Consider the following 26,253-nt stretch of genomic DNA (forward strand, 5'->3'; position numbering starts at 1 on the left):
CTCTGCGACCTGCAGGGACACTAGGACTGCCTGCATTCCAGGGTCTCAGTAAACATTGCGTATTTATTTCCACGTGGGGCATTCCATGAGTTTCTTGCCTCCAGCTCCCCTGGATGTGTTGAAAAGCAATATTCCGAATCCCCAAATGGGTAGCGTGAGGGACTGGTTACATTATTCGAGGTACTGGCTCTGTCAGAACAAATGTTGCCCCAAGGAAAGAAATGGCAGCCATGGTATTGATTGACCTTGGAAGGTTGAAAGGTGGAGTCCGTCCTGCTTGCATTAGTGCCATTGACTGGAAGGGTTTGCAATGCACACAGGCGGGGTGTCTACAGCAGGCGTGTTAACGAAGTGAGCCAAGCTAATGCATAATATATTGCACACACGCACCTTTGCCTACACTCTGTGCTATTTTCCACAATTATAGTCAGTGCATTTAGATTAAGGGTACAAATGGGTGTGGAACCCGAACTATGTTTCAAAGGTGTTTGCAGGGGACGCACTGACTTTCTTGTATTGGAGTGTGAAGGAGACACAGGGCACACACAAGCATGCAATCTACACAGTGTCAATCTCCTAGTGTTGCACACGCAGTACAGCAGAGCACACATGTTAACACAGGTACCAGTTCCTGCTAGGGCGATTTGAAGAGGAGGAGGGAGTGTGCGAAGGAAGCAGGGTCGATCCTATCAAGGCAAGGCACTACACAATTAGGAGGAGTCCTCACCTGTGTGAGGTTTGACGGACTGTTCTCAGCACATGCTCCAGTACAGGCATGGCCCAGCCCCAGGGCCGCTCTCATAGCACAGCAGGGGCTGCCGTGTCCGGGATGGGTGGCCTACGTGACAAGACAGGTCTGATGGACGGTTCCGGACGGTGGACCAATAAGTTAACAGGTTCAGGACAGGAGGCTCAGCCAGGCTGCACAGTTCACTGCAGCATTCCGTGATAGACTCACACCATGACCAACACGACGATTGGTCGAGACTCGAGGGGGCACGTATCATATGGTGCTTCGTTCATGGCCTGCCACATGGAGTGCAAATGCGCAGGTGCCGGACGGTGCCGGCGCTGCCACGCACATGTCCCTCGTGACCCTGATCCGACCCTAACCTTTGCGGTGTGGCAGCGCTGCCTGGTCTGCTGCTGCTGCAGCCAGCCTCAGCCAGCCTCAGCCTGCAGACAGTCAGGGCTGATGCTATCACAGGCAAGGCAGTTAGTATACAATTAGTGTGGAGGTGTTAAAGCAGCATTTTGCCGCTCTAATATTTCCACATATAGGCAAGCGCCTAACCTTGCCTAGTGATAGCACCGGCCCTGACAGCGAGTAGAGCAGTCGCTTTGACATCTGTGCACAGCCTGCTACCGTAGGTTCGAATCCCGGCAGGGCCAAACTCAGCCTTTCATCCTTCCAATGTCGATAAATGAGCACAAGGTACTGTGGATATTAATAAGCAGTGCTCAGATGTCTGAGGGTTCCTTGCGCTATATAAATGTGAATTATTATTTATCTTGGAATTCCCATTGTTTGTAATCTTCATCAGTGCATAAATAGTAACCTTACATTTTTTTTTTAAAACAACACGGATTACAACTTCCTTATGTAGCCCATGAGAAAGGAGAACAGATGTTTGGCCTACTGCTGATAGCACAGGTTGGCTGCTTTGTACCAACAGACAAAAATACATTTCTGCCCTAAGGTATGCTACAGCCACCTTATTGTAGAGTTTCAGAAATGTGGGGCTGGGGCTGGTGAGGGTGGTGATCAGCCAAGAGTCTAGGTCCCCTGTCTCCTGTTACTGGTGTGAGCATTAAGAGCTTAGAAGGTTGAAAGGTAGCATGGTAAGAGAGAGGGAGAGAGACAATGGGGAAGGATGTTTTCTGCAAAGAAGTGTAGCCAGTTTTACTTCATGGCAAAGGGGCAGAGACAATGCTAGGCCACATGTTAAAATGGGGAGTCATCTAAGGCTGTGAGGAGAAAAGAGCTGAACATTGAGCAGTGGAAAGGAATGCAGTGGGAAGGTGCCCTTTCGGTGTGAGCACAAAAGGAATGATAAGGTGGATATTACAATATTACAATAAAATTATGCGTGTAGCCTAGGGAAAGTATTGCACAAAAACATAAAAAAGAAAAAAGAAGGGAAGCTAAATGAGAAAGACTTGATGAAAGAACAAGTCTGGCAAAAGGATGAAATATGAGGTCCCAATAACAGATAGGATGAGGTACTTAATATGGAAAGAAAGGCAAAAGGTCTGATCTAGGAGGGTGACCGGGGGGTTGGTAGGTTTAGCTGGTGTTGTGAGTGCCTGAAGATAGCCAAGGCTGGGATGAGAGTAGGCTTGCTCTACGAGATTGTTCAATGGTCCTTAGATGAATGGCCAGAGTTAATGCAAATCGGTGCTACTACTGACCTTCTCACAGTCCCAGCAATATGCAACACCCATGGGATATAGCTCTGCCATGAGCTTTTAATAGTTTGGTGTCACTAGGGAAAGAGAGGTATAAGACCCCGATTTTGCAGATGAACTTTCGCCAGACAGACTGGTCTTATTTTGTCATCTATTTTCACTTTGGCATTTACAGTCTCACTTTTACAGATAATTCTCCATAATATATCAGTTACATTTTTTGGGTGTAGGAACTGCGTGAATATATGTAAATGGCTGGACTGTGGAGATGGGTGCAGCCTCTACGTTGGTCCACAGAGATCTTTATCCGGGTAAAGTACCAATTCTGCCCTCGTCTTTTGTATGTATGTATGAGTTTGGCATTGCACAACTATTTTTATTCTGTGAGGGAGAGAGGAAACCAGAGAGAAGTGCAGGGGTCGGTTCAATCCCTCTAACAGCAAGTTAACGGCACATCTAACGATAGTTAACTTTATGTAGCGCGCAATATAAGTTCATCCATATATCGTGCAGAGTGAGGCCCTCAATTTATGTTAAACTCTGCTCTGCTTCCTCTGTCAGAATTACTAGTTGTGGTCAAGAATTGCCCTGGACCTAACTGTTTTTTTGACTCATCTCATCCTGGTACAGGATAGGCATTTGGTTTGATGTTGTACTTCACACGTTTCACTTTCTGTGAACTGAGTGGAAACCTCAGGGGTGGGGACCAGAAATGACAGAGCTTCATAGGAGCTGGACAATTTGCAATTCATTTAGTCACAACACCTGTTTTAACTACCTCAGATAATCCTCTAAGATGCATGATGCGTGAGCTCTGTCACGAGTTTCGACACTCTCCTCCCCGATGGTTACAAGATCCTCTCAGAACCCAGAACCAACCGTCCAGGAAGTGGAGTAGTTCTGGTCTTTCTGGAGTGGATCCCTGTTTCTGTCATTCCTATGCAGGCCTACTCCTCCTTTGAGTGCCTGGTCTGCAGGCTCGCTATCTCTCCTGGCCTGTCTCTTACTGCAGCCACCATTTACCGGCCACCTGGCCAGGTTGCCCTCTTCCTCTCTGAGTGTTCCGACCTCTCCTCCTCTCTTCTTGCCTCTACCTCTCAACTTCTCCTCCTCCTCTGAGACCTCAACATACACCTGGATGGTCCTAACCCCTCCTGGATGTTCTCATCTCTTTAGCAATTCCCCTCTCTAAACCTCTCACCACTACTCCTTTGGACTGAGCACTTTCTTCCCTCCTCCCATCTGAAGCTCTATGTCCCCCAGGTGAAGCTGACCCCTGCACTGTCACTCACCTTCTCGTTCATCCGGCCCATGAAGCGTGTGTCAGTGGAGGCCTTACCTGCCACTTTTTCTCCTCCTCCTATGCCTGTAGCTGGCTCACACTCTGACACAGCCTTCTCTAACCTCCATCTCGCTATCTCTAACACTCTTGATGTCTTTGTGTCATGAGGATTCGTTTGAAGCTCTCCTCCAAGTGCAACTCTTGGTATGACTCCAACCTAGCCACTCTTTAATGCAAGTGTAGTGTGGTTGAGAGGAAGTGGAGGGCATCAAATGCATCCTCTGACAAACTGGCCTGTCACCTGCTCCAAAGTCAATACAGACTCTCTGTCCTGTCCAAGAAGAGAACCTACAGCCTCTAACAACACGACTGAACTCTTCAAAATTTGCAAGGAACTGGCAAATCCCGCTGCAGTCTCCACCATGGCTGTTCCCTCTCAGGCTCTTTGCATGGCACTGGCTTCTCACTTCACCACTAAAACTCAGGACATCCTGTCTTCTCTCTCCTCTTCCTCTCCCTCTACCTCTCTTGGCCCCTCTCCGGCCGCCTCTCCCTCTCCTCCTCCTTTCACCTATTTCCCCTTGTTCATTCTGGACAATGTTCCTAGACAAGTCTGAACTATGAAAGTGTTGTCCAAGCAGCCAGAAGCATGGAAACTGCTCTCTCTCCTGAGCACCAATGAAGAGCTGCTCTCTAATCTCGATTCTAGCCTTCCTTCTGTCCTCATCCTGCTTGACCTGTCCTCTACTTTTGACGCAGTCAACCATGACCTTCCGATCAATCGTCTCCGTAACAACCTGGGCTTCACGGATCAAGCCTTAGCCTGGTTGACCTCCTTTCTCTCCGATCAACCCTCCAAGGTCCAACTGGGGTGCTTTCTCTCCACATGTGGTGTTCCCCAGGGTTCTAACCTCTCACCCTGGCTCTTCAACCTTTACTTGGCACCTCTGTCCCACCTGATCTCTACATTCTCTCCTAACTTTCACTGTTATGCGGATGACACTCATCTATCCTTCAGACTCCCGTCTGCCTCCTCTCCTCTCTTGCTCATTCCTGACTGTCTATCCACAATTCAAGAATGATGTGCCTCCAATGATCTCTGCCTTAATGCCAGTAAGACTGAGATCCTTCTCATTTGGATCCCTACTGCCACTTTCCCTCCTTCACTCTGTCCACCCTCCTTGGGCCCTCTACCTGCGCCTTCCTGTGAGGCAAAAAACCTTGGTGTCATCTTCGACTCCCCCCTCTACTTCTCCCCTCACATCATGGACCTCTATAAGAAGTTCCACTACCAGCTGCACCTCCTCTGAGGTATTTTTCCTTTTCTCACTTTGCCTCAGAAGCTCACTGTCTCCAGAGGCAAGTTCTCTCTAGGCCGGACTACTGTAACAGCCTCTTTCAAAATCTTCCTACCTCTGCTCTTCATCCTCTGCAACTAATCCAGATCAAGACTGTGAGATTTGTCCTTGGCCTCAAACCCAGGGATTGTATCTCTCCAGCCCTGAAATCTCTCCATTGATTCCCAGTGGCTGCAAGGATCAAATTCAAGACCCTCTGCATTGTCCACAAGGCCTTCCGGGGCCGGGGACCACACTACATCCAACTCTCTCTTTCTAAGCACTTTCCTTCTAGAGCCCTCCTCTCAGCCACCTCCAATTCTCTCAGGGTCAGATGCTTCTCCAGGCAGAGAGTTAGGAGTAGATCTCTCTCATAGGCTGGCACCTCCCTCTGGAACAGCGTTGCTGCCTCGCTCAAACTTGAGCAGGACCACCTCAGTGGTTCCGAAAGCAACTCAAGACCTTCCTTTTCACTTCTGCTTTCTCTCTCTCTCTCTCTCTCTCTCTCTCTTTCTCTCTCTCTCTGTCTCTCTCTCTCTCTCTCTCTCGCTCCCTCTCTCTCCCCTGCTGATGTTCTTATCTGCTGCACAAACTGATTTCTTGGCCGCCCTCTGAACCTTATGGGGACCAGGCTCCTTCACGACCAGTAGCCCCATGCACTGCCTCTGGGCCTAACCCGCACTAGGGACTGTATCTGTACCCTAAAGTCTCCTGCCTCCTTGCACTTACCTAGAGCTGGCTACCTCGGCAGCACTTACTTGAGTTTTGCTTATTGCAATCTCCCCTTCCCTCCCCCTGGCACTTCTCTCCCTTCTCCTTGCAGGATCTGAATGACACAAGGCCTAGTAAGATAATTTGTTTTATTCGTCTCTGTCCTCCCCTTCCTTGTCTTGCTGAGCCTAGAAACACCTGTGTCGAGGTGCGTTATACTTATCATATCATACATTGTTTCAAATATATTTCTTGCTACTATGAACTGTGTGTGGTGTGGCAGAACATTCCTTTTCAGAAAAATAATAGCATCATCTAAGTTGTCTACCTTTGCTTAGCAACCTTTTTCCTGGCAGTTAATAGTTGAAGATTCAAGTCCTGTCCCTAGGTCCATTCAGAATGTGATGTTTTCATTGGTTTCCAGTTGTCTTTGCCTCTTATGTGTACAAAGATACTTACGCTCCATTTCTGGGGATCCCAGGCCAGGAACCACCCTGTGAAAGTAGGGGGTTCAAAGCCCTGCTTGATTATCATTATGGGTGTCTCGATGTCCCGGCCGCTAGGATGTGTCCTCAGGTACTCCTGGGCTGTCGTCAGTGCTTCTTTCTTTTCAATGTCATTGGCTTCAATGCCGATCCATAGAAGAATCTGAAAGGCAAAGAATCAGAACTAAGTGGAGAGCAGTTACACAGGGAATAGCTGAGGTAAAGGGGTGATGGGATTCTAAACCGTGCATCACTGAGGTATTCCAACTTCAACCCTGCACTGACACAAAGTTGGAGTATGGATACATTTGCCCTACATTTTTTTATTTGAATACTTAATGTTTTCATGTCAAAGCATTAGAAAAGAATAATAGAGGTATAAGTAAAGGAATATAATAAAGAATCATGTAAAATTACAGCATGGCCTTATGCATCAGCTTATTCCATTAGATGCCAGTTAAAAAGGGGTCCAAAAGATCGGCCATGAAGAAAAATTGAATGGGCAGAGAAGGGAACCTGCAAGAGAAAAATTGAGAAAGGAAAGGGGAATGAGGGGTGTCAGAACTTGTAGGTTGCTCTTATGCATCGCCCCAAACTCTCTGTATGCCATTTGCAGCTGTGACATCATCTAGTGAGACCAACCACTCCCTCAGATTTTTCTAGGTTTCAATTCAACCCCCTTTATTTCAGCATCAGTCTTTCATGTGAGCACACTTGTATCATCTTAGCCTCCCATTCCTTCATTTCCAAACAGCTTTTCTTCATCTTCCTTAGTATCATTTTCTTTGCTACGACTATTGCAAATACCAAAAATCCCCTCGATCCCCAGTACATCCTCCAAGTTTATCGTCCCATAGAAGCAGAACCATGACTCTGTGAAACCAAAGCTTATGTCACTTGCTGATACCACCCTACTTGCAGCCGCCTTGCTTATGTCACATGCCGATACCACCATACATGCAGCCCCCTTCACTTTGAACCTTTGGTTATTCCAGATCATTGACGAGTCCCAACATTTCAGCGTGCCCGGCCCACTCTACAAACAGACCTGAGCTCCTTCACTCGTCATATGTGAGACGGGTTTCCCACTTGAGAGATTCTCTGGGCCTCATTACGTGTGTGGAGGCAGCCATGCCCTTATTAAGGGCATGGCTGCCTCCATACCGGGTTCCAGCTCTGGGTTTGGTGAATGAGGAATTACCGGGTCATTCCAACCTTGGAGGACCCGGTCATTTCTCATTCACAGAACCAATCCCCATTCCCATTTGAGCCCCCATAGGGCTCAATGGGAATGGGGATGGAGCTAATAACGAGCCCGTTAATAACAGGCCCGTTATTAGCTCCTTGGTCGCCTCGCGGGACCCGGAAAGGACGTCTGGTTTTACCAGACATCTGTTCCGGGTCCCGCTAGGGGACCTCGTAATGAGGCATCCCGTAATGAACGGTGCCGGTCCCGTACCGGCACCCTTCATTACGGGAGTGCCAGCCTCGTAATGAGGCCTTCTGTCTTCTTGTGGTCTCCAATTGAAAACAGGGCCAGCATCACCTCCTTTAGACCCATCCATGTTGCTCCTCTCTGTACCACTCTGTAATCTTTAAAGGTACACTAGGATGCACGCCTCATTATATGCTTTAAATTCTGAAAAGTCAAATCCGCTCCCACCCTTTGCCTTCCTTATAGTTTTTCATGCAAACATGGCTCTCTCTACTCAGCCCAATAGAAAATGCCCCATAATCTTATATTTTCTTACTCTGCCTATGTGGGATGTATCGAAACAAGTAGAGAATACTAGGAAAGATACTTAATTTTACAATATGATCCCCCCCATCAACTAAAGTCAAGCACCTTCCACCTAGAAAAATCCAAATTAATTTCTCTTCAAATCTTCCTTTGGTTGAGATTCTATATCCCCTTCATGTCTCTCATCATCTCTATCCCGACACACCTGAGCCCATCCTAGAGTTATACCCCGCTATGTGACCCTTAAAGCATGTGCACAAGATTTGCATTGACTCTGTTTTGTGTGTTCTTAACTTATAACCTGATTCACCAATATCATTTAGTAAAATCTCCAGGAAGGCTGGAATCGACTTTTCAGGGTGTGAGACCAGGAGCAGGACGTCATCGGCATATGTGAAAGGGACAGTGAGCTAAAGACTTGGTAGAGTCTCTCCCAGGGGTTATTGACCCAAGAATAGGTCATTGGGCTGTGTTTGTGCTGGCACATTAAATTAACTTTGGGTCTTACCCTAAGTTAACAGGGCGATCCAGACGTGGACCCCTTGCTCACTGTTCTTAGAGAGACACAGCTTCACCTCACTGATGCTGCCCAACAAGGCTGAAACATGTGTCTGGGGTTGCTGATGGTACTCTTGTTCAGAGGAGAATTGCCTAGTATTTCGGTTCTGGACTGCCCCTGGGCAGGACAAAGACTGATATGCAGGGAAATGTCTTCTCTGTAAAAGGGACAGTGAGCTAAAAACTTGGTAGAGTCTCTCCCAGGGGTTATTCACGCAAGAACAGGTCCTTGGGCTGTGTTCGTGCTGGTAGAGAGATTCCCAGACGCCCCACCCCCTTGTTTTGCGTCATCGGCATATGCCTGTGTTTTGAGGGAACCATTCCCAAATGTTGCCCCTTCATAATAATCTTGTTTTGCCGGATTAAGTCTTAAGAACCGTTCCAGTGACAGATCATACAACAAAAAGGCAAGCTACCCTAGTGCCCTGCTATAGTTGGAATCCTCCGATATAGGTCCATGTACAACAAACTGCGCTCTGGCATTGGTCTATAGGGTACCCACAAAACTACTGAACCTTCTAGAAACCCTGTATCTGGCTAGTCATTGTTTCAGAAATGTCCAATTCACCCAATCAAAAGCTTTCTCCCCATCCAAGCTTATCACCATCAGGGATCCTTCAGATTCCCATTCACTTCCATGAGATCAGTGATAGCCCTGATTCTGGAAGGCCCACCCGGTTTCTGATAAAACCTGCCTGGCAGTGATGAATGAGCTTCAGTATCAGGCCTGCCCCCCTAGCTGAATTTTTTTAATAAGAATCTTAGTCATTCGAAGAGTCAGATCGGGTGGTAATTCCCACAAAGACGTTTATGCTTCCTTTCCTCTGAAATTACGGTTATCCCTACATAATGTCAGCTTTTTTTAGGTTTGCAGCTGCTTCTGCGGTCCTGAAGTTTTCCTTCACCCTCAAGTTTCAAACCCTACTTTGGTTTGTTCCTTTTAACCTCTGTGCCAACGTTTACTAACCTACCATTCACATATCATCAGTGCACCCCAAACTGCCCCCACATGCTGGACCGAGTAAATATTCTCTCTTCAGAAATTCTGGATGTCTATGACTAAACTGTCAATCACATTTATCATCTAGTAATGAGGTATTAAGCCTCCATCCACTCTTCTGCGGGTCATTGACCTCATGCACCAACCGCTACAGAGTGGCACACATGTAATCAGAAAGACAGACCTCTTCTATCATCTGATTACATACATCCCTAATCAGTTCCCTTGAGACACTTTTGTAGTCAGTGCTCGAGAAGCTTGAACGCACTGCACCCTGGGAAAAATAAAATGTGTAGACCTTTCTCTTCTGGATCCATCCTTCTTCATGGGTTCCCCAGGTCTTACTGTCTTACTAACTTTCTATATTCCATGTTGTACCTCATTTCCCTCGATCCACTGCCCTCTGACCTGTTTAGTTCTGGCTCAACCGTAATATTAAAGACCGATCACGCCTCCTGATCCAAAGAACCAGAGCTTAACACTGAGAAACTCATGTGTCCGCAATTTGACTTGTAAACGTTTCTGAACATATACATTTTGCCCGTTAATACAATCTGCAACAAAGCACACCTCGCCCCTCGTCATCCCTCTGCACCCTCCTGAATTTACTTTGACAGTTCTTCTTTGAACAAAGTGAAAACCCTTCTGGCTTTTGAACTGCTGCAGCATTCCTGGTCAAATACTCGACTTCGACCAAAAGGAAATTCTCCTGTAACAAAATCCTATCCACCTACTCCTTGTTCAGACGTTGCCAAATGTTCTTCCTTTTTATCCGCGAATTGAGCCCTTTCACTTTCCAACATACTATTTTTCACTGTTTCCTTAATTTCACCTCACATCTGACCAATGCCCAAACTTGCAAACCAAATCCTCTCTCACACTTTAGTCTACCCACCCTCCTAAGTTCGTCACCTCTAGGAAATATGCACAAAAGAGAAAATAGGCTAGACACAAAGACCGGCAAATGGCGCTATTCTCCTTGACCCATTAGCTCTTGTTAATCGGTTTCTAATACTAGAAGCCCAAAAGCAGTGTTTCATTCTAAAATATCATCAGGCCAGAGGTTACTTCCTCCCAACCTTTCCCGTAAAATGTCTCATTGAGAATTACGTCCCACCAGGTTGCACCCCAAGCTGAGTATCACAAGTGCTGGCCCCTCCCAACTTGGACCCCACAGGCAACCCGCCTCCCTACAGATCCCTATGGGCTTCCTTAAGGGCAAGCTCTTCCTAATTCATTTTAAGATACTCTAGAGGGTGTTTGATGTTTGTGATTGGTCAACCTGTGGGCTATACGAACTGGTATAGCACGCAGATTGATTATGGCCCCCAATTTTAATTGCAGGTGCTGAACTGTGGTCTCGCCGATGCAGCTGCCGCCGCCCATTGATGGCTGGGAAGTGGTTGCGTTGTCCGTTATCAGGGAAAGCGTTTGAAGTTGGCGAGAAGGAGAAGCTGAATGCTTTAGTAATGTGGAACGTGCCCTCTAACATATTTTGCTGCAATAAAGGAACGTGCAACCTTGCCCTGATGTCCTCGGTGCACCGTTCTAGGGGAATGAGCAATGAAGAAGAAAAACTTGAAAATGTAAGTTGATTATGTTCATGCTAAGTGTATGTGTGTGCAGATGCACATTGGAAATGTTGTGCTACTCTATGTGAATGTGCAATTCTTGAACGTTTATGTTTTTTGTAGTGTAAAAAAAAAACACACCTGAAATGTGCTTAATTAGAACAGTGGGCCACTGAGGGTGTTCTAATAGCTTTATAGACCTGCAGCTCGGGCGATACTGGGCGTTATGGCCCCTCATACTTTGTTAAAGACCCTCAGTCTGCTCGGGCCATTAACTCGGTCTTTAGGGCCCATAATGCCTGCTGCGGCCCTCGCTGCAGGTCTATAAAGCTATAATGATCGTAGGTGTCAGGTCCCTGTGATAGAAGTACCCAGGCTAAAAAAAGAACAAAAAAAGCATGCATTGGAAGAGACCCACTCTCTCTTGTGTGGTGAGATCAGGTGCCATACCCGTTATGTTATCGAGAGATGAACCATTGGAATGGTGCACTGGGAAACCAAATGGGCCAGGAGGATGGTCAACCACTAGTTAGGTTCACGTTTAAGATAGACCACACTCAAACAAGCCAGATTAACTATGCCAAATAATCCGCAGAGAGAAACATGTCTCAGACCCTATTCCCTTTCCCCCCAAGCCCTCCATCGGGAGTGAAGGTAGGGGGGTTGAACGGGATATTGGACTACATCAGAATATTAATAGTCAGTTTTTGGCTAGTTGTTACTTTCTTTTCAATGGATCAGTCTTATTTAATTGGATAAATCTATCGCCATTGGAGGTCAGCAAGAAGGATGGAAAGACTTCTGTAGTTGTGGAGGGGAGGCAGCAGGGGATCACTGAGCAGAACAGGGAGTAGACTGGGATGTTGGGAAGGCACTGACCTAGAAAGGATGTGCTCTGGGGTTCCAGCGAAGTTTTTGAGCAGGAGCAAGAAGGGGTGTACTCTGTGGTTGTTGGAATGGCAACTGAGCTGGGCTGGGCTGTATGCCTTCTGCAAGGAATGCCCCTGTCTTGCCCTTAGTATAAATCCCTTGGATTAGGAGTCATTGTGCATGCTGCAACCCTCCTCTTTTTGTTTTGTTGCTACTAGAGTCCATTGAATGTATTGTGCGCACAGTGTACATGCATAACTGATCCAGGGGTGTGAGATAGTTTAGGGCGAATGATTGTAGGGGGCCTGTGGCAGAAGTAACATGCAAAGTGCAGAAAGTGGCCTGGGGAAGATTAATTCAGTTTGTAGGATGTGAATTTTGTCAGCGACTGTGAGCAGAAAAGTAAGCAGACAGGGCCTTTTGCCGATATCATTGATCAGGCTGGAATTAGACTGTTGCTGTGGACAAGGTCAGTAAAATGGAAAACCCCAGTCTAAAGATGCAGAGAAGGTTTGTGAGAAGGACAGGAAGTAAATCAGTGGGTAGAATGGTAGCTTGGCTCGGGTAGTGTGGTCATTGTGGTGGGGGCCTGGAGTTATGTGGTTATAGTTGGTGAGCAGCAACGAGTGTACACTGGGGTCACAGAGAAGATCAGTGAGCAGGATGGAAAGAACACTGAGGTTATAGGAATGGCTTAGTAAGCAAGATGGGAGTGAGGATGGCTTTTTGGAATTGTCAGTCAGCAGGTCTGGCGTTTCAGAGTTGTGAGTAAGACCAGCGAGCAGGTTGGGTGGGGCTTTGAAGAGGTCAGTGAGCAAGCATGTTAGAGCCTCCTCCAAATTAGCCTCCACCTCTTCCAAGTGGAATGTTCTCTGGTAAAATCAGAGCCTCTTTCTTCTACAATATCATTTTCTGCCACAGACTTAAGAGGGGGGTTCCTCAGCCAAAAGCCATTGCTCCTCCCAATGAAGGAAATGGAAATGATCCAGAAACTATCTTTTTTTCCAGCCTTCAAAAGGAATGAGCTTCAAGGGTAAATTGCAATTTATGCAATCTCGCTTAAAGTGCGGTTCACACATTCTCTGAAGATTACTATTCCATTCAATATGCAAGAACCCCCGGCATAACCTCTGAACAGTAACCACTTGCAGACCCACCTGCCACGGGACAATCCGTCTCTCCACTACCAATCACTAACATATGTGAATATGCAGAATTATACATTTGATATGTCACCCCAGGCCAGAGGATCCTTCAGGTAATGGTTATGGGCCTTCTCCTACTACGTTCCTGCAAACATGGAGCGACCTACCAACTCAGGCAGCTCTAAGCTCTACCACACTTCAGAAAGAAATCTATTCCTCATAGAACACATTACTGAACACTGCCCAACTCCTGCTTCACACACTGTCCCCACACAGCATGCCTGCTCCCCCCTCTTCTGTACACCATTGCTCTGCCAGCTAGGCTGGTGATTTACAAATATCTCAAAGTATAAACCTTTATTTTATATATGGAAAAAGCATTCAGCCTCTTACCTGATCCCAGGTATCCAGCAGCATAACATCAGTCTCGTTCAAGTCATCTTGGGTGAAGTCCCTTACTTCGCTAACAATAAAGCGCCCCGTCTTGTTTGAGCATTCAAAGAGTCTGGGCTGGAAGTCTGGCACGTCCTGCTGGAGTCTGAAAGAAATTACCGCTGTTGGAATGCTTATAAAGTCACTCTAGGACCAATAACCTGAAGAACCTTCCTATATGCTGCAGACAATGGGGCTGGATGGTACCAGCAACTGTATTGCTGTAGTGGACAACCAGCAGATGTTAAGCGTGCGTCTCTAGGCACAGACATCTCAGGCCTAGGGTTTTGAACATGCAAATATACCTTAATGCCTGATTTGTCTTAAATATCTCAAGGATGTTTGTGAAGAGGTTTTGAAGTCTGGAAATACATTAGGAACTGCGCTATTTGAGACCCCCAGGTATTTGAAATGTGTGATCAGTGACATGGGCATACAACTTTATCAAGCATGTTGGCTTACACATTATTTGGACATTGCGCTGTGCAAACATGTCATCATGTCAGTGACCCCAGGGCCAACTTGAATGTGGAAGGAGAGTACTGGGTCTTTAGTCCTGGATGCTCTGTGGGAAATAAATTCTACTGGTGGGTTTCTAAAGTAGGGTAAAGGCATCATGCCATTTGCATGATAATCACATTAAAGGCATTAATGACTACCTGCGACAGCTATAGATGTACAGGTTAGGGGAGATGTGATGTGATGTGGCCCCAGGAAGTATTGAGATGTTATCTGATGTTTAATATGCATAGCAACCTGCCATGACTTTGTGCTATAGTGCAGGTTAGGTAATTAACTTAGAAGGTGCAACAGTACCTCTTGTCATTGGCGTATGGGGCTTTCCCCCCAAGAAGCTCCCAAAACTGCACCGTCTCCTGCCCTTCGGCCAGTGTCTCCTCACTGCCACTGGAGATCAATCCAGCCAGCTGCTTGGCCATCTCTCGCTCATCGCCACTGGATCCCTGGATAGGAAATAGCACTTGTAAATTCAACAGGACAAATGGAAGCTCCAGATTCCAAAGAAAACCACGACCATCAGAGCTATCCAGATGACCCAACATGAGATCGATTTTTTTATTTCAATTTTGTGTAAACCTTTATAACAAGACACACATGTAACTCCATCGCTTGAGAAAACGTAACTCTTCAACATATTGCAAGCGAAATATTAGAGTATAGCTCTTTGGTATGCAGATGACCTTGTCTTGGTTTCTAAAACACCTATTGGTTTGCAAAATCTGCTAACTGCTCTTTGCACTTATTTTAGCACCAATGAGTTGGTTGTAAACAGTAAAAAAAAAAAAAATTGTCTTGTATGCACCCAGAGGCACTCGTCATCATAAATTGGAGTGGAAAATTGAAAATACGATCATAGAGGTAGTTCCAAACTATGTCTATTTAGGCCTCATATTTGATGGTCTTCCATCGCTCCACTCCCAAGTGTGCAAAATTGAACAGAAACTAATCGCGACCATACGTCAAACAAGATTAATTATGTTCAAATATGGTAAATTCTCCATTAAGCCTGCCATAATATTTTGGACACAAAATGTAGTGGCAATTATATTATATGGTCTGGAGAATCAAAAAGTAATCCAACCAGCTTTGCTGAACCTATTGGAAGCGAAATTCTGGCGAGCGATTCTTCATCTTCCTCAGTGTATCCCAGGTGCCTTGATTCACTATGAATTAGGGCTGACATCAATAATGGCAATGTACAACTGGCGTCTGTGTAGTTTGTTTCGGAAATGTCTATTGTCCACTTTGAACGTTTCTACACTAGATATCGTGTCAAACTACCTGCTGTCATCACCTCATGAATTTCCTAAACAGTGGTCCAAAAATATCATGTCTATAATGATAAATGCTGACATCTCCATTGACACTCTTGTGTTCAATCCTGTCCGTGCTAAGAAAACATTTTATATGATGGACTGGATTGACACTCGAGCTGGTTGTCTAAAATATAAAGACTTTAATTCGTCCGTGTTCGGCCCAAAAAGGTATAGAGAAATAGAACCTTATCTTTGTAAAGCACCTAACCCTGCCATCAGAAATGCGATATTCCGCTTCCGCTTCAATTTATGGCCTACCCGGGATGTCCAAGCCCAAAGGAAACTGATTCCCTTAGAGGTCAACTGTTGTCGCTACTGTAAAAATCCTACCATTAAAGAAACATTGGAGCATGTGATTACAGATTGTCCAGAATTTATGAATTTAAGACAAACACACTTTATTAAACATATGGCATACTTCAAACAGATAAAACCAGAAAACAGATGGGTCGCCATAGCTGCTACTAAAAGCATGAGCATTAGAATAGCAATAGTCAACTTCTTGAATGCCCTAGAACTGGAATAAATGTTTTAAGATTATTTTATTTGAGCTAAATCATGAATGTTGATACAAATGACATCTGTAGTTGTCTCAGCCAGTCGCACTCTGATTAGGAACATCAAGAGAAATCTTATATGAAAAGTTGCTAAGTCTGAGTCCAAGATTCACATCCTAGGTTTATTTTATTGTTTTTTCTTTTTGATATTCCCTCGTGTGTGTTTTATTTAATTCTTAAAAATATTAAGTTTTAATATTTAGCTGTGACAACTAAGTGTTATTGATGTTTAATATTTTTGCTTTTGAACTTGACACTTTGGGTAAATGACCTGAAATTACTGTATTTTAGCTTTTTGCCTTCGACTTAAGGTATTTGTTTTAATCGATCGTTATATGCTTTCTTGCTGTGTTATTTTGTATAATATGACTGATGAATAGTTTTTTGTAATAATTGAAAAAGTTGATTAATTTCAGCTAAATTCAATAAAAAAAATAAAAAAAAATTAGAGTATATCTATCAAGCATTCATGAAGTTAAGGTCTATAGCTACTAAGTGTCTTGGCAATCCCCAGTCTTCTATAAATTACCACAATAAGCACAGCATGGTCTACTGTGTCTTGACAGAAATGGCATGGGTAAATCCCTGTAACTCTTTCTTAATGCCGTTCTGATGACACGTCTGCGGCAAAGCCCTTAACTGTCAAAGGGTTCACATAAGAGGGGACAACTAGCTGGGCCCTTAATACAAACATTTGAGAAACTTAAGCATAAGTGCAGGGCAATTTTGGACGGAATTAGCATTGTGAAAAGAATGCATTTAGATAATAAGTATTTGCACTAGTGCAAACGTTGCACCCGCACTAATACCTTGCAAAATTGTATTTGCACCGGTGCCAAGTGTCCATAAAACGGGACCTGATAATTCATCTATCCCTGTCCACACCGTCAAAAGGGTTATTTGGTTTACTTCCCACAGTGCCTTCACTTTAACCACAATGAACAATTTATTCATTCATTTTAAATTGTGTGAAGCGCTACTCACCCGTAGGTCTCGAGGGCTTCAACAAAGCACAGAATACAAACAATACGAAACAAAATAATAAACAACTGAACAAATGAAAGCAAAGGCATGTAAAAACAGACAAATCTTGAAAATCAGCTCAACTAAAAATTCCAACTAAAAATCCACTACCCGAGTCAAGTCAGATGAATCTTTAGGAAGATCCTTGCAGATGGACAAATTATGTAATTATTAATAGTGAGCATAGACCATGCCCTACACCGTAGTTTGGGTGATCAATGTATTTTATCATACCCACCAACAGATTTTACAGATTGTAGTGCTTAATTTTCTTGTTTAGAATCAAATGGTAAAGTTCACTCGACCCTACAATGTTTCTACCTTTGACACAGAAGTAAGTGAAATTCTACTGTTCTTGTGATGGGACCTTTGACTCCAAACGCCTGTTCTCTTCAACTATAGGTCCTCCCCCATGTGCGTTTATCTCATATTGAAAAATAACACTTTTAAACAGTGATTCCTTTCAATTAAACTTTCAAAGGGTATGTCCCTTTCGGATTTGCATCGGCTTAAACCAACATAAAATGCTATTTATGTCCCTATTAATTTGAGAATTTCTGTGAATGACCTTCTTCCTATATAAAAGGTTTTAAAAAAACTGCCTATTTGATTTGTCGGTCACATCCCGTTGCTTTTTTATTTTATCTTTGTTTATTGGTTTTTGAGAGGAGTAAAGTGAATAACAAAATGTACATCGCACTTGGCACATAAATCAACCCATCTGAAAGATGCAAGGGAGAAGCGTCTACTGACATCAACGCAAGACATCCTACAAAAATGAAAAATTAAAAGGGATACAATAACAGCTAGCAGCTTGCCAGACAGGGTAAGAATTTAGTATACAAGTGCCATGGGTGTTTTACTCTACATTGTAGCATACAGATAGATGGCAAGGAAAGACCAGAACAGTTGTCTTTGGGTTGTGAAGGACAAGGATGTAAGGCTCATACTGTGGGTTCACTAATTTTCCTTGCATCACGCCAATTATTTCAATCAAGAACTTACAAAAAGGCAGGGCGTGCAGGATCTTGCAGTGTTTTTCCGGGTGAGGCCATACCAACAAATGTCTCTATAAACATCTTGTGGGATGTTCTGACCCACTAGGCTCTGCCCTGCAACATCACTGTGTGCTGCTTTCATCAGAAATAACAGAATGGCCGTCAAAAAGCCTGATGTGCGCTAAAAATCTCTGAGAAGTGCGCAAGGGAACCGGAAAAATAGGCCACCAATCCATTTTGCCTGTGTCAGCGGTAGAACCGGAGACCACACTGCCAAAACCTGTCATTGGGCTGCCCACAGAGTGAAATGGAACTACCTAAAAAGGCAGAACCACATTCCAAAGAAAACCCAGAAGTGCTTTAAAATCCGTTTTTCCTTGGCTTTTGAAATTGCAAAATAATGGTTCCCCAAAAATCAGAAAAGATCCAACATCCTTGTTGGGTGTTAACCATCACCTTATTTAAGGAATCCCCATAAGCACAATGTCAGGAGAAGCACATTTCATCACAAAAATATCCCCATTCCAAAAAGGTGCATTCCTGGAAAAATATGTCAGATATGGGCGCAGTACCGCCGCTCGCCTGTGTCAGAGCTGTCATTTACTTATACTGTTAGTTAAACTTGTACATTAAGATCAAATTGTGGAAAAGAAGAGACTTGCCATCAAAAGCAATATAGGTTGCTACAATTCAATTTCTATGTTTTAAAAAGACTGGAATGAAGAGATCTGTGTGTATATTTGTTGAAAATGTAAAGGTTATTTTAGCAAAAGACAATTTTAAACAAAGAGTTTTACAGTGAACTGAGGCCAGCCCCACTGGACTTCAAAAGCACTTCCACAGTTCGCTCCAACAAAGGGTGCCTTCCTTTTGCTCTCTGTCCAGGAACTATCATTTAGATGCTAATGAAAGGAGGAGGGGGTTTTGCTCTGCTTCTCTGGGAGAGAGACAATAGGCTTCCTGGACTGAAATGGAATGCAAATTCGGGTGTCAACAGAAACCAACTGCCAGCAGGAAGAGAGCCTGGGACTGCTCTGGGCCCACCAAACCATGGGGGTGGGACTAGACAGATTTGTGTATCTGAAACTGTAGAAAATATATTTTTGAAAAAGACTCCTAGAAAACTGTGCAAAACTTTCTGCAATTCTGTAGTTCATGGGTTGAGAATATGAAAATGCTGCTCATAGTTTGAAACTACTCTGAACTCTGTGCGATGTTCAGAGACAGGACTACCGAAATGTTGATGTTGTAGCAATTGTGATACTGCTAGAAATATGAAACTTCACAGAATTATGCCCAGATGTCATGCGCATGTATGGAGAAAAATGTGGACAGATCTGACACTGGGTACCCAACCAAAAGCGCGAAAAACTTTCAAATTTGAACCGAAGCACTCACTGAGTTGGGACTCGGACGGATACGTGCTCTACTAAATCTGTGATGTGAATATGTATTATTAGCAAGTTGGTGATATTGTAAATATGATTTATGGGAAAATACATTTACTGTACTGAAACAAAGGGGAGGTACTCCCTGGATTGTAAAATGCCACATCATCATGAAACCATGTGTTCCTTCTCAAATCAGGAGAGGGGTGAGACTCTAACCAATAGAATTCTTAGAGGGTGTGTCTAGTATAATTCAGCCTACTCACCCCTTTGGGAAAGACATAAGTAGGGACAGTTTAGGACCTAGAGACACACAGATGCACCCATAAACTGATTTCCTGGTGAAGCACTCTGCAGGAGAACCCAGATCTAAGACTCCAGAACTTTGAAAGCAGAGAGGCCCAATTCCAAAGCTGAACCCTTCTTAGCTTGGCCTTTGAAATCTTGCAACCTGATTAAACCCCAGACTTCCAAGGGGCACACCAAAAATTGAACAGCCGGGCTGTGCTGTTTCTCCTTTGTTGCCAAGAACTCTTGCTAGCTGCAACCCAGAACCAACCCGTCAGATCCAGTCCAGAGTGCCGTGCAGTGTCCAGAGTGCCGTGCTGAATGCAGAATCCCAGCGCCTGAATCCTGTCCGGTGGGCTAGTAGAATTCCAGTCCAAAATCTTTGACAGGCCTATTCCAAACCATAGTTGTGAGTATCTATAACATAGAATTGTCCATAGCCAGTATCTTATCCTTAAGTAAATCTATCCAAAGCATTCTATCATATCCAGAACTGCATTGTAGAATCTCTTTTCTTTTTCCTGAATCTTTCCCTCATCCATATAGTCCTTTGATAATTGTAGTGATAAATTCATCTTTGCTAATATATTTGCTGAAGAAAGGCAAGCGTAGAAACCATCCGGGAGCGTCACTGGATCGCTGGCTGTGCTGTCGTGTAGCTTGTGGCTTCATAGACTCCCTAGTGTAAAGAAATTCCTGTTTGTAATTTCAAAAGCGCACCTTTCATTTGAAAATCTTGACTCTTTTTGCGAAAAATCGACCCCTACTAAAACCTCTGTAACTTCCATACCGTACATGCTAGAAACTAAATTTAAGTGTCATATTGAAGAATTCGCATTCCTCATAGTTTTCCCGCAATGATGTTTCTCGCGTGAAGAAAAGTTTGCCGCAAATTTGCGTTTGGCGTAATTTCAACACGTGTATAACAGCTATTCTTTGCATCCGACCTCAGAATTCAGTTTCCAATTTGCTAGTCATTCAATCATCATTGCTAGTGTTTATCTGAAACTATACTAAGCGGCTCCCACTAGTTTTGAATCCAATTTAGAGAATTAAATCCATTTTTCAGTGATTTTTCCCATTCATTTCAAACCACATTCAAAAGCATTTGACCTGTTTTGAAATCATTCCTGTTTCTCTATGCTTGCTGGGGGGAATTGGGATTGAAACTGTACTGGTTGAGATTGTTTATTCCTGAAACCTGTGTTCTCTCCTTCCATCTCTTCATCTTGATATTAGGGCGCATTGAGTAGTGTACAGGGGGGAAAAAGTGACATTACATTGTTTTCTTATCCACATCAAGTGTTATTCTATGCTGCATTGTTTTCCTATCCATATCAAGTATTATTCTATGCTGCATTATTCTTCTTATACATACTCATACTGATTTAAGAGATTGTTGATTGTTGTGACATCACCAATGGTGATAATTGTATAAATATTAATAGTGTGATATTACACAGCCACTAGTTATGGTTAAGTTGCTGTTTCTAGGAAGAGCACTTTTTGGGCGGCCTATAACTTCGCCCCCCCTGGACGAATCCTCACCAAACTTTGCAAAAAAAGTATATGGGCTACTCTGAATTTTTTTGGTGATGTTTGGTCCAGGGAGGCAAAAGTTATAGGGGGGGTCCCAAAACGTCTTTTTTTCCCATAGACTGAATGGGGGAAAAACTTTGCGCACGCCTACAGGTCAAACCGCTGGACGGATTTTCACCACATTTGCGGCAGGGGCAGGGGCTTGCTCCCGAAGCGTGCTTCTGTAAATTTGGTGACAATGCATCCAGTAGTTTCCTTTAAAACGACCAAAAAATATGTCTCCAAAAATTAGTGATATCTATGTCCGCTCCGCGGTCACACTTCCCTGTTCACTCCGCGGACAAGATATCGATCGGTTAGGGGGTGGCATCATGACCATGGACATGCAACATCTTCGCCGATTGGCCGATTGGCTGCAGCGAGCCGTGATGTGCGTCAGAATGTGTGGATGTGCCCGACATCTTGGATCCGACGACAGCGCGGTCGCAACCAGAGACGATATGCTGTTTCGCCAACTGTTTTGGTCTGCTACAGTGTTTGGGGAGGTCCAGAGAGTAAGAGATGGGTGAAATACTGTACTTATTTAGGCGGCAGGTGTTAATGATGTGTTCGCCATGCCCGCCTTGTCCGGGATGTTTGTAAGTTCTGAAAATGAGGGGTCTCATAAGGATAGTACTTCAGTCCGTGCTGTGCGCAGGTAACTTCAAACTGTTTTAAGGACACGTGTGGTGTTAGCGAACACTACAATTGAGTAGATGCTGTAGTTCCTATTTTTATTTGTATAGGTGTGCTATTAATTTATACACCACCATGGGTTTTATATGCTGCGGTGGTTGTGGCCAGGGCCTAGAGTCTTGGGTACATGGCCGTAGGCCGCAGGCCATACTCCCAAGACGCTAGGCCCTGGCAACAATCACCACAGCATATCGCAGCTATACCTGCACCCGTAGTCTCGCTTATTGATCAGGTGTTTGTGGGGAGGGACTAGAGTCTTGGATGCATGGCCAAAGGCCATGTACACAAGAGCAAATTTGTACATCGAGAATTTATAAGGCACTATGGGTGCGATATGCTGTGGTAGTTGTGGACAGTACATAGAGTCTTGGCTGCAAGCCTGAAGGCCATGCACCCGAAAATACAGTTATAAGCACTGCAGTTATAAGTCACTATGGGTTTATATGCTGGACACCCATGCATTTGCATGTATATGGCTTTACACCCAAGACTCTAGCCTCCGGCCACAACCACTGCACCATATCACAGCTATAGATACACCCGTAGTATCAAACATCAATTTATACGTAGTGGACTTACAAGCCACAATGGGTGCAATATTCTGTGGTGGTCATGGCCAGGATGTAGAGTTTTGCGTGCATGGTCTTTTTATAAGCAGTAAAGTTATAAGGCACCATGGTTTTCATATGGTACATTGATTGTGGGCAGTATGTACAGCAGCCCGTAGGAGGCCGTGCGCCATACTTCCAAAACTCTAGGCCCTGTCTACAACCACCACACCATAGCACTGCAATGCATACACCCGTACTATCGCTTATTGCTCAGATGGTTCTGGGGAGGGTGTACAGTGTTGGGTGCATGGCCAAAGGCCATGCATCAAAGAACGAACTTATAAGCATTGGAGTTATAAGTCACTGTACACCCATATATTTAAATATGTTTGGCCATACCCCCAAAACTCTAGGCCCTGCGCACAACCACTGCAGCATATTACATAGCCACGGTAGTGGCTGTGTACTTATGGTGAAGTTGCTGTTTCATAGGAAGAGTACTTTATGGGTGCCTTATAACTCTGCTTCCCTATGGACGAATGCTCACCAAACTTTGTAAGAATTATTTATGGGCCACTCTGAATGTCTCTGGAAAGTTTGGTGATGTTTGGTCCAGGGGGGTAAAAGTTATAGAGCGTTGTCTAAAACGTCTCTTTTCCCCATAGACTTTCCCCATAGTCTGTTGACATGTGGCGCTTTCCCTGATTGGTTGTGGAACATCATGAAGCACATCCGCTTTCTTCACTGCCCCGCCATCTTTTATTCATGTTTTGGTGTACGCGGAGATCGCCAGTAACACATACAACACAAGACAGCATTGCACTTGTCACACTTATGAAAAACTATTTCAGAAGGTGACCTTTAAGGAGGGTGGGATGGGATGTGGCAGCACAAACAGAAAAAGTGGTGGTTTCTTGTCACCAAAGTCATACGGTTCAATGGAACTTGGTGCTCACTGTACCACTACCAATTAGTGCGTCTGGGTTACAATGTTTTTGGAATAATATTGCAGTCAGACTGGCGTATTAAGTTTTGAAAGCTAAGCCCGCCATCTGCACTTTTTGCTGGAAACAGCAATTCTGGAGGTGTATGGGAGTAGCGGTTCTCATAATTGAATTTCAATATGTTGTTGCAAAGTAAGAATGTATTTGCCTTCTGAGTGAAGGTCACATGAGTTGCTTTTTTAGTTGCATGCTCAATAGGCCCACGCATCCGAGTGAATGGATGAGGGGCAATTGTTTTTTGACCTTGAGCGAAAGGGAAACTTTAGAAGCAATTCAAAGAATGAAAGGTTGGAAAACAAATAGAAATGGATAAGGTTATGTTTTAAGAATGCTTCTAAGGCACATGCATTATCAGTCCATGAAGATTTTTTCGGTGTGAATACGTTGGTGTCTGACTTGGCGAAAAAGAATGGAGGCAGTACATATTATGTAAGTTTACTCCTTACCACTGTACACCGACCCGTGTTTTAATTTTAAATTTCTGAAACTCTACTTGTGCCAATATAACTGAAGTATGATCTTTCTGCGCTGTTATATTTTCCCTCCAATAATAGAGAGTTCAGAGTTTCCAAATTTGCAGGAAATGATTACACTCACCCATTTTTAGCGTTAATATTTCTTGTTTGAAACGTTATGTTTGCCCACATAGCTTTGTATATCACTTTACACGTTCCTTTCGGTCTTGTTTAAAATCACGACATGTTTTTTTTTTTTACGTGCCCATTCATTTTGTCTTCAAAACTCATTTATCGTTTTCCTATGTAGTGGCATTTTTTTTTACCTTACGGCGCATGCAGAATCTCAGCATTTGTAGCCTGTTACTACATTTACACATGGTCAATTTTCACTAAATGTCATGTTTGACCACTTACATTTGTGTATTACTTTGCACATTCTTTGTGTGTTTTTTGGAATTTTTTCCTAGAGGTTGGTTATTGACACATATTTTCTGTTACGTTTTTCGGCCAGGTACATCTTGCCGTACTGTCCGTGCCATGGTTTCCAAAAGCAGAGTGATGGCTTCTTTGGATGGCAAATACAACTGCTCGTGAGCGGTTGCCTGTCCATAACAATTATGTGGGACGACACCCTAAGCCCGCTTTGCCCGTACACTGAACTCGCTATTCGGAGCAACATCACATCATTTATGGCGCTGTAGGCCGAAGGTCATGGCGCCTTCTTGGAAATCACTGTGGAAACAAAGCAGCTCCTTTAAGCAAAACCCATAATTTGTGGATGGGGAAAAAACGAACGTGTTCCTCATCTTTAACATTTGCAATGACGCCCTTACAACCATTCTTATCATTCAATTGAAAATGGGATTACTCCGATGGTCTCTGACAGTTTCTTGTTAAATAAACCTACTTTACGAACTCTAAAATGTTAACGTTTTCTTTTACAATCCTGTCTATTATTTCAAAATGTAAGTTATTACCTTGTACGTCGCTGTATGTTTATTTACAGGTTCTGCGTCAAGTCACATACTTGTGTTTTTTGCAGGCTAAAATGGAAAGGGAAGAGGGGCTATGTATGAAACAACCGCCTTCCCTTTCTATGGTGGCCATCTTGAAAAAGGATTTTGTTTTGTAATCCGACTCGCCAAAGCCGCCCCGGATTATAACCAGTAATCCTATTTATTAGTAGCATACGTTACTGCTTTGCACATCTAGACTATTACTGGAAAAGATTATTGCGTATATGTATTTTACTGAGAAATAGAAAGTACATGAAGTGTATTCAATTATTTTTGTTTAAATATATTTACACTGTGAAAGGTCGCTCTTAACGGAATATTTACTTTGTTTACGGGTGGCTTTATTTTTTGGTACGGCAGGTAATAAGGCAATTTGCGAACGGCAATGAGAGAAGATGCAACAAACGGTAATATGGGCCGGTAGATGTACGGCAAAACATTTTGTGTGTTTGTTATTTGCAAGGTAGCGGCACTGTTTCTCATGCTTCTTCATTACAGCAGTGCTGCTGTTTCTTGGGGAGGAGGGATGGCTTTAGCTGATGTCATTTTCAGATAAGTAGAACTTTTGCTAAAAATATATAATATGTAGTGCATTGTTAGTCGCTGCCTACCAATAAGTGTTGGTGCTGTGTAAGGGAAATGTTGAATGTGGACATTCCTACATCAATATAAAATCTATTTCCACACTGTCCACGAGGCATAGATCTTACTGTTAAGTGTGTACTGATTCTTGGACATGTCACCGTGCTGTACGCCAGTATATTGTCATGTGGCATTCTTCGCAAGGTGTATACTGTTTAGCAAAAGAACCTTGTTAAAGGGACCTTATGGTTAGGTTGCCCTACTGATAATCTGTGACATTCAGTAAAAACCTTTTTTTATTAAAATGACGTTACACTTAAATTGACCTACTAAAAACCCGTACAATTCACTCAAAAAAACTTTGTTAACGGGACGTTATGGTTAAGTTGCACTACTAAAAACCTGTGCAATTCCCTAAAAAAACTTTACAAACGTGCCATTATGGCTCAAAGTAAAACCGAAAAACCCCTGAAATTCGCCAGTTATGGTAGGCTAAGCAACCACACCTGCCCGCACCACTGTGCACTGCTAACACTACCACCCAGGACATGAAAGATGGCATCACAAATGTCATTGATAACATCACTGATGATATCACATGTGCATGTACTTTTCATGAAAAGTCTACAGAAGGGAGTCTTATTATAATGTTGATAAAAAAAAACTGTCAAGGACCATTGGAATAGATGACATGAGCTATGTGGTGCATTAAACAAGGCATTGATATAAATAACATTC

At 43.8% G+C, this 26,253-nt stretch overlaps 1 protein-coding gene across 4 annotated transcripts in view; it reads right to left on the reverse strand.

The window, feature by feature from the left end:
• Positions 1-26,253, reverse strand: part of AVIL (advillin) — a 289,148-nt gene that overhangs the window by 32,470 nt on the left and 230,425 nt on the right. For all 4 annotated transcript variants that reach the window (XM_069653359.1, XM_069653362.1, XM_069653361.1 and 1 more), the window contains 3 exons: positions 14,358-14,503; positions 13,503-13,647; positions 6,199-6,387 (listed from right to left, as the gene is read on the reverse strand). In XM_069653359.1, the coding sequence (XP_069509460.1) occupies positions 6,199-6,387; positions 13,503-13,647; positions 14,358-14,503 (480 nt within the window). The remainder of the gene's footprint in view (positions 1-6,198; positions 6,388-13,502; positions 13,648-14,357; positions 14,504-26,253) is intronic.

Source organism: Ambystoma mexicanum, chromosome 3q (assembly GCF_040938575.1).
Source record: "Ambystoma mexicanum isolate Mex_15411 chromosome 3q, UKY_AmexF1_1, whole genome shotgun sequence".
Lineage (NCBI taxonomy): Eukaryota > Metazoa > Chordata > Amphibia > Caudata > Ambystomatidae > Ambystoma > Ambystoma mexicanum.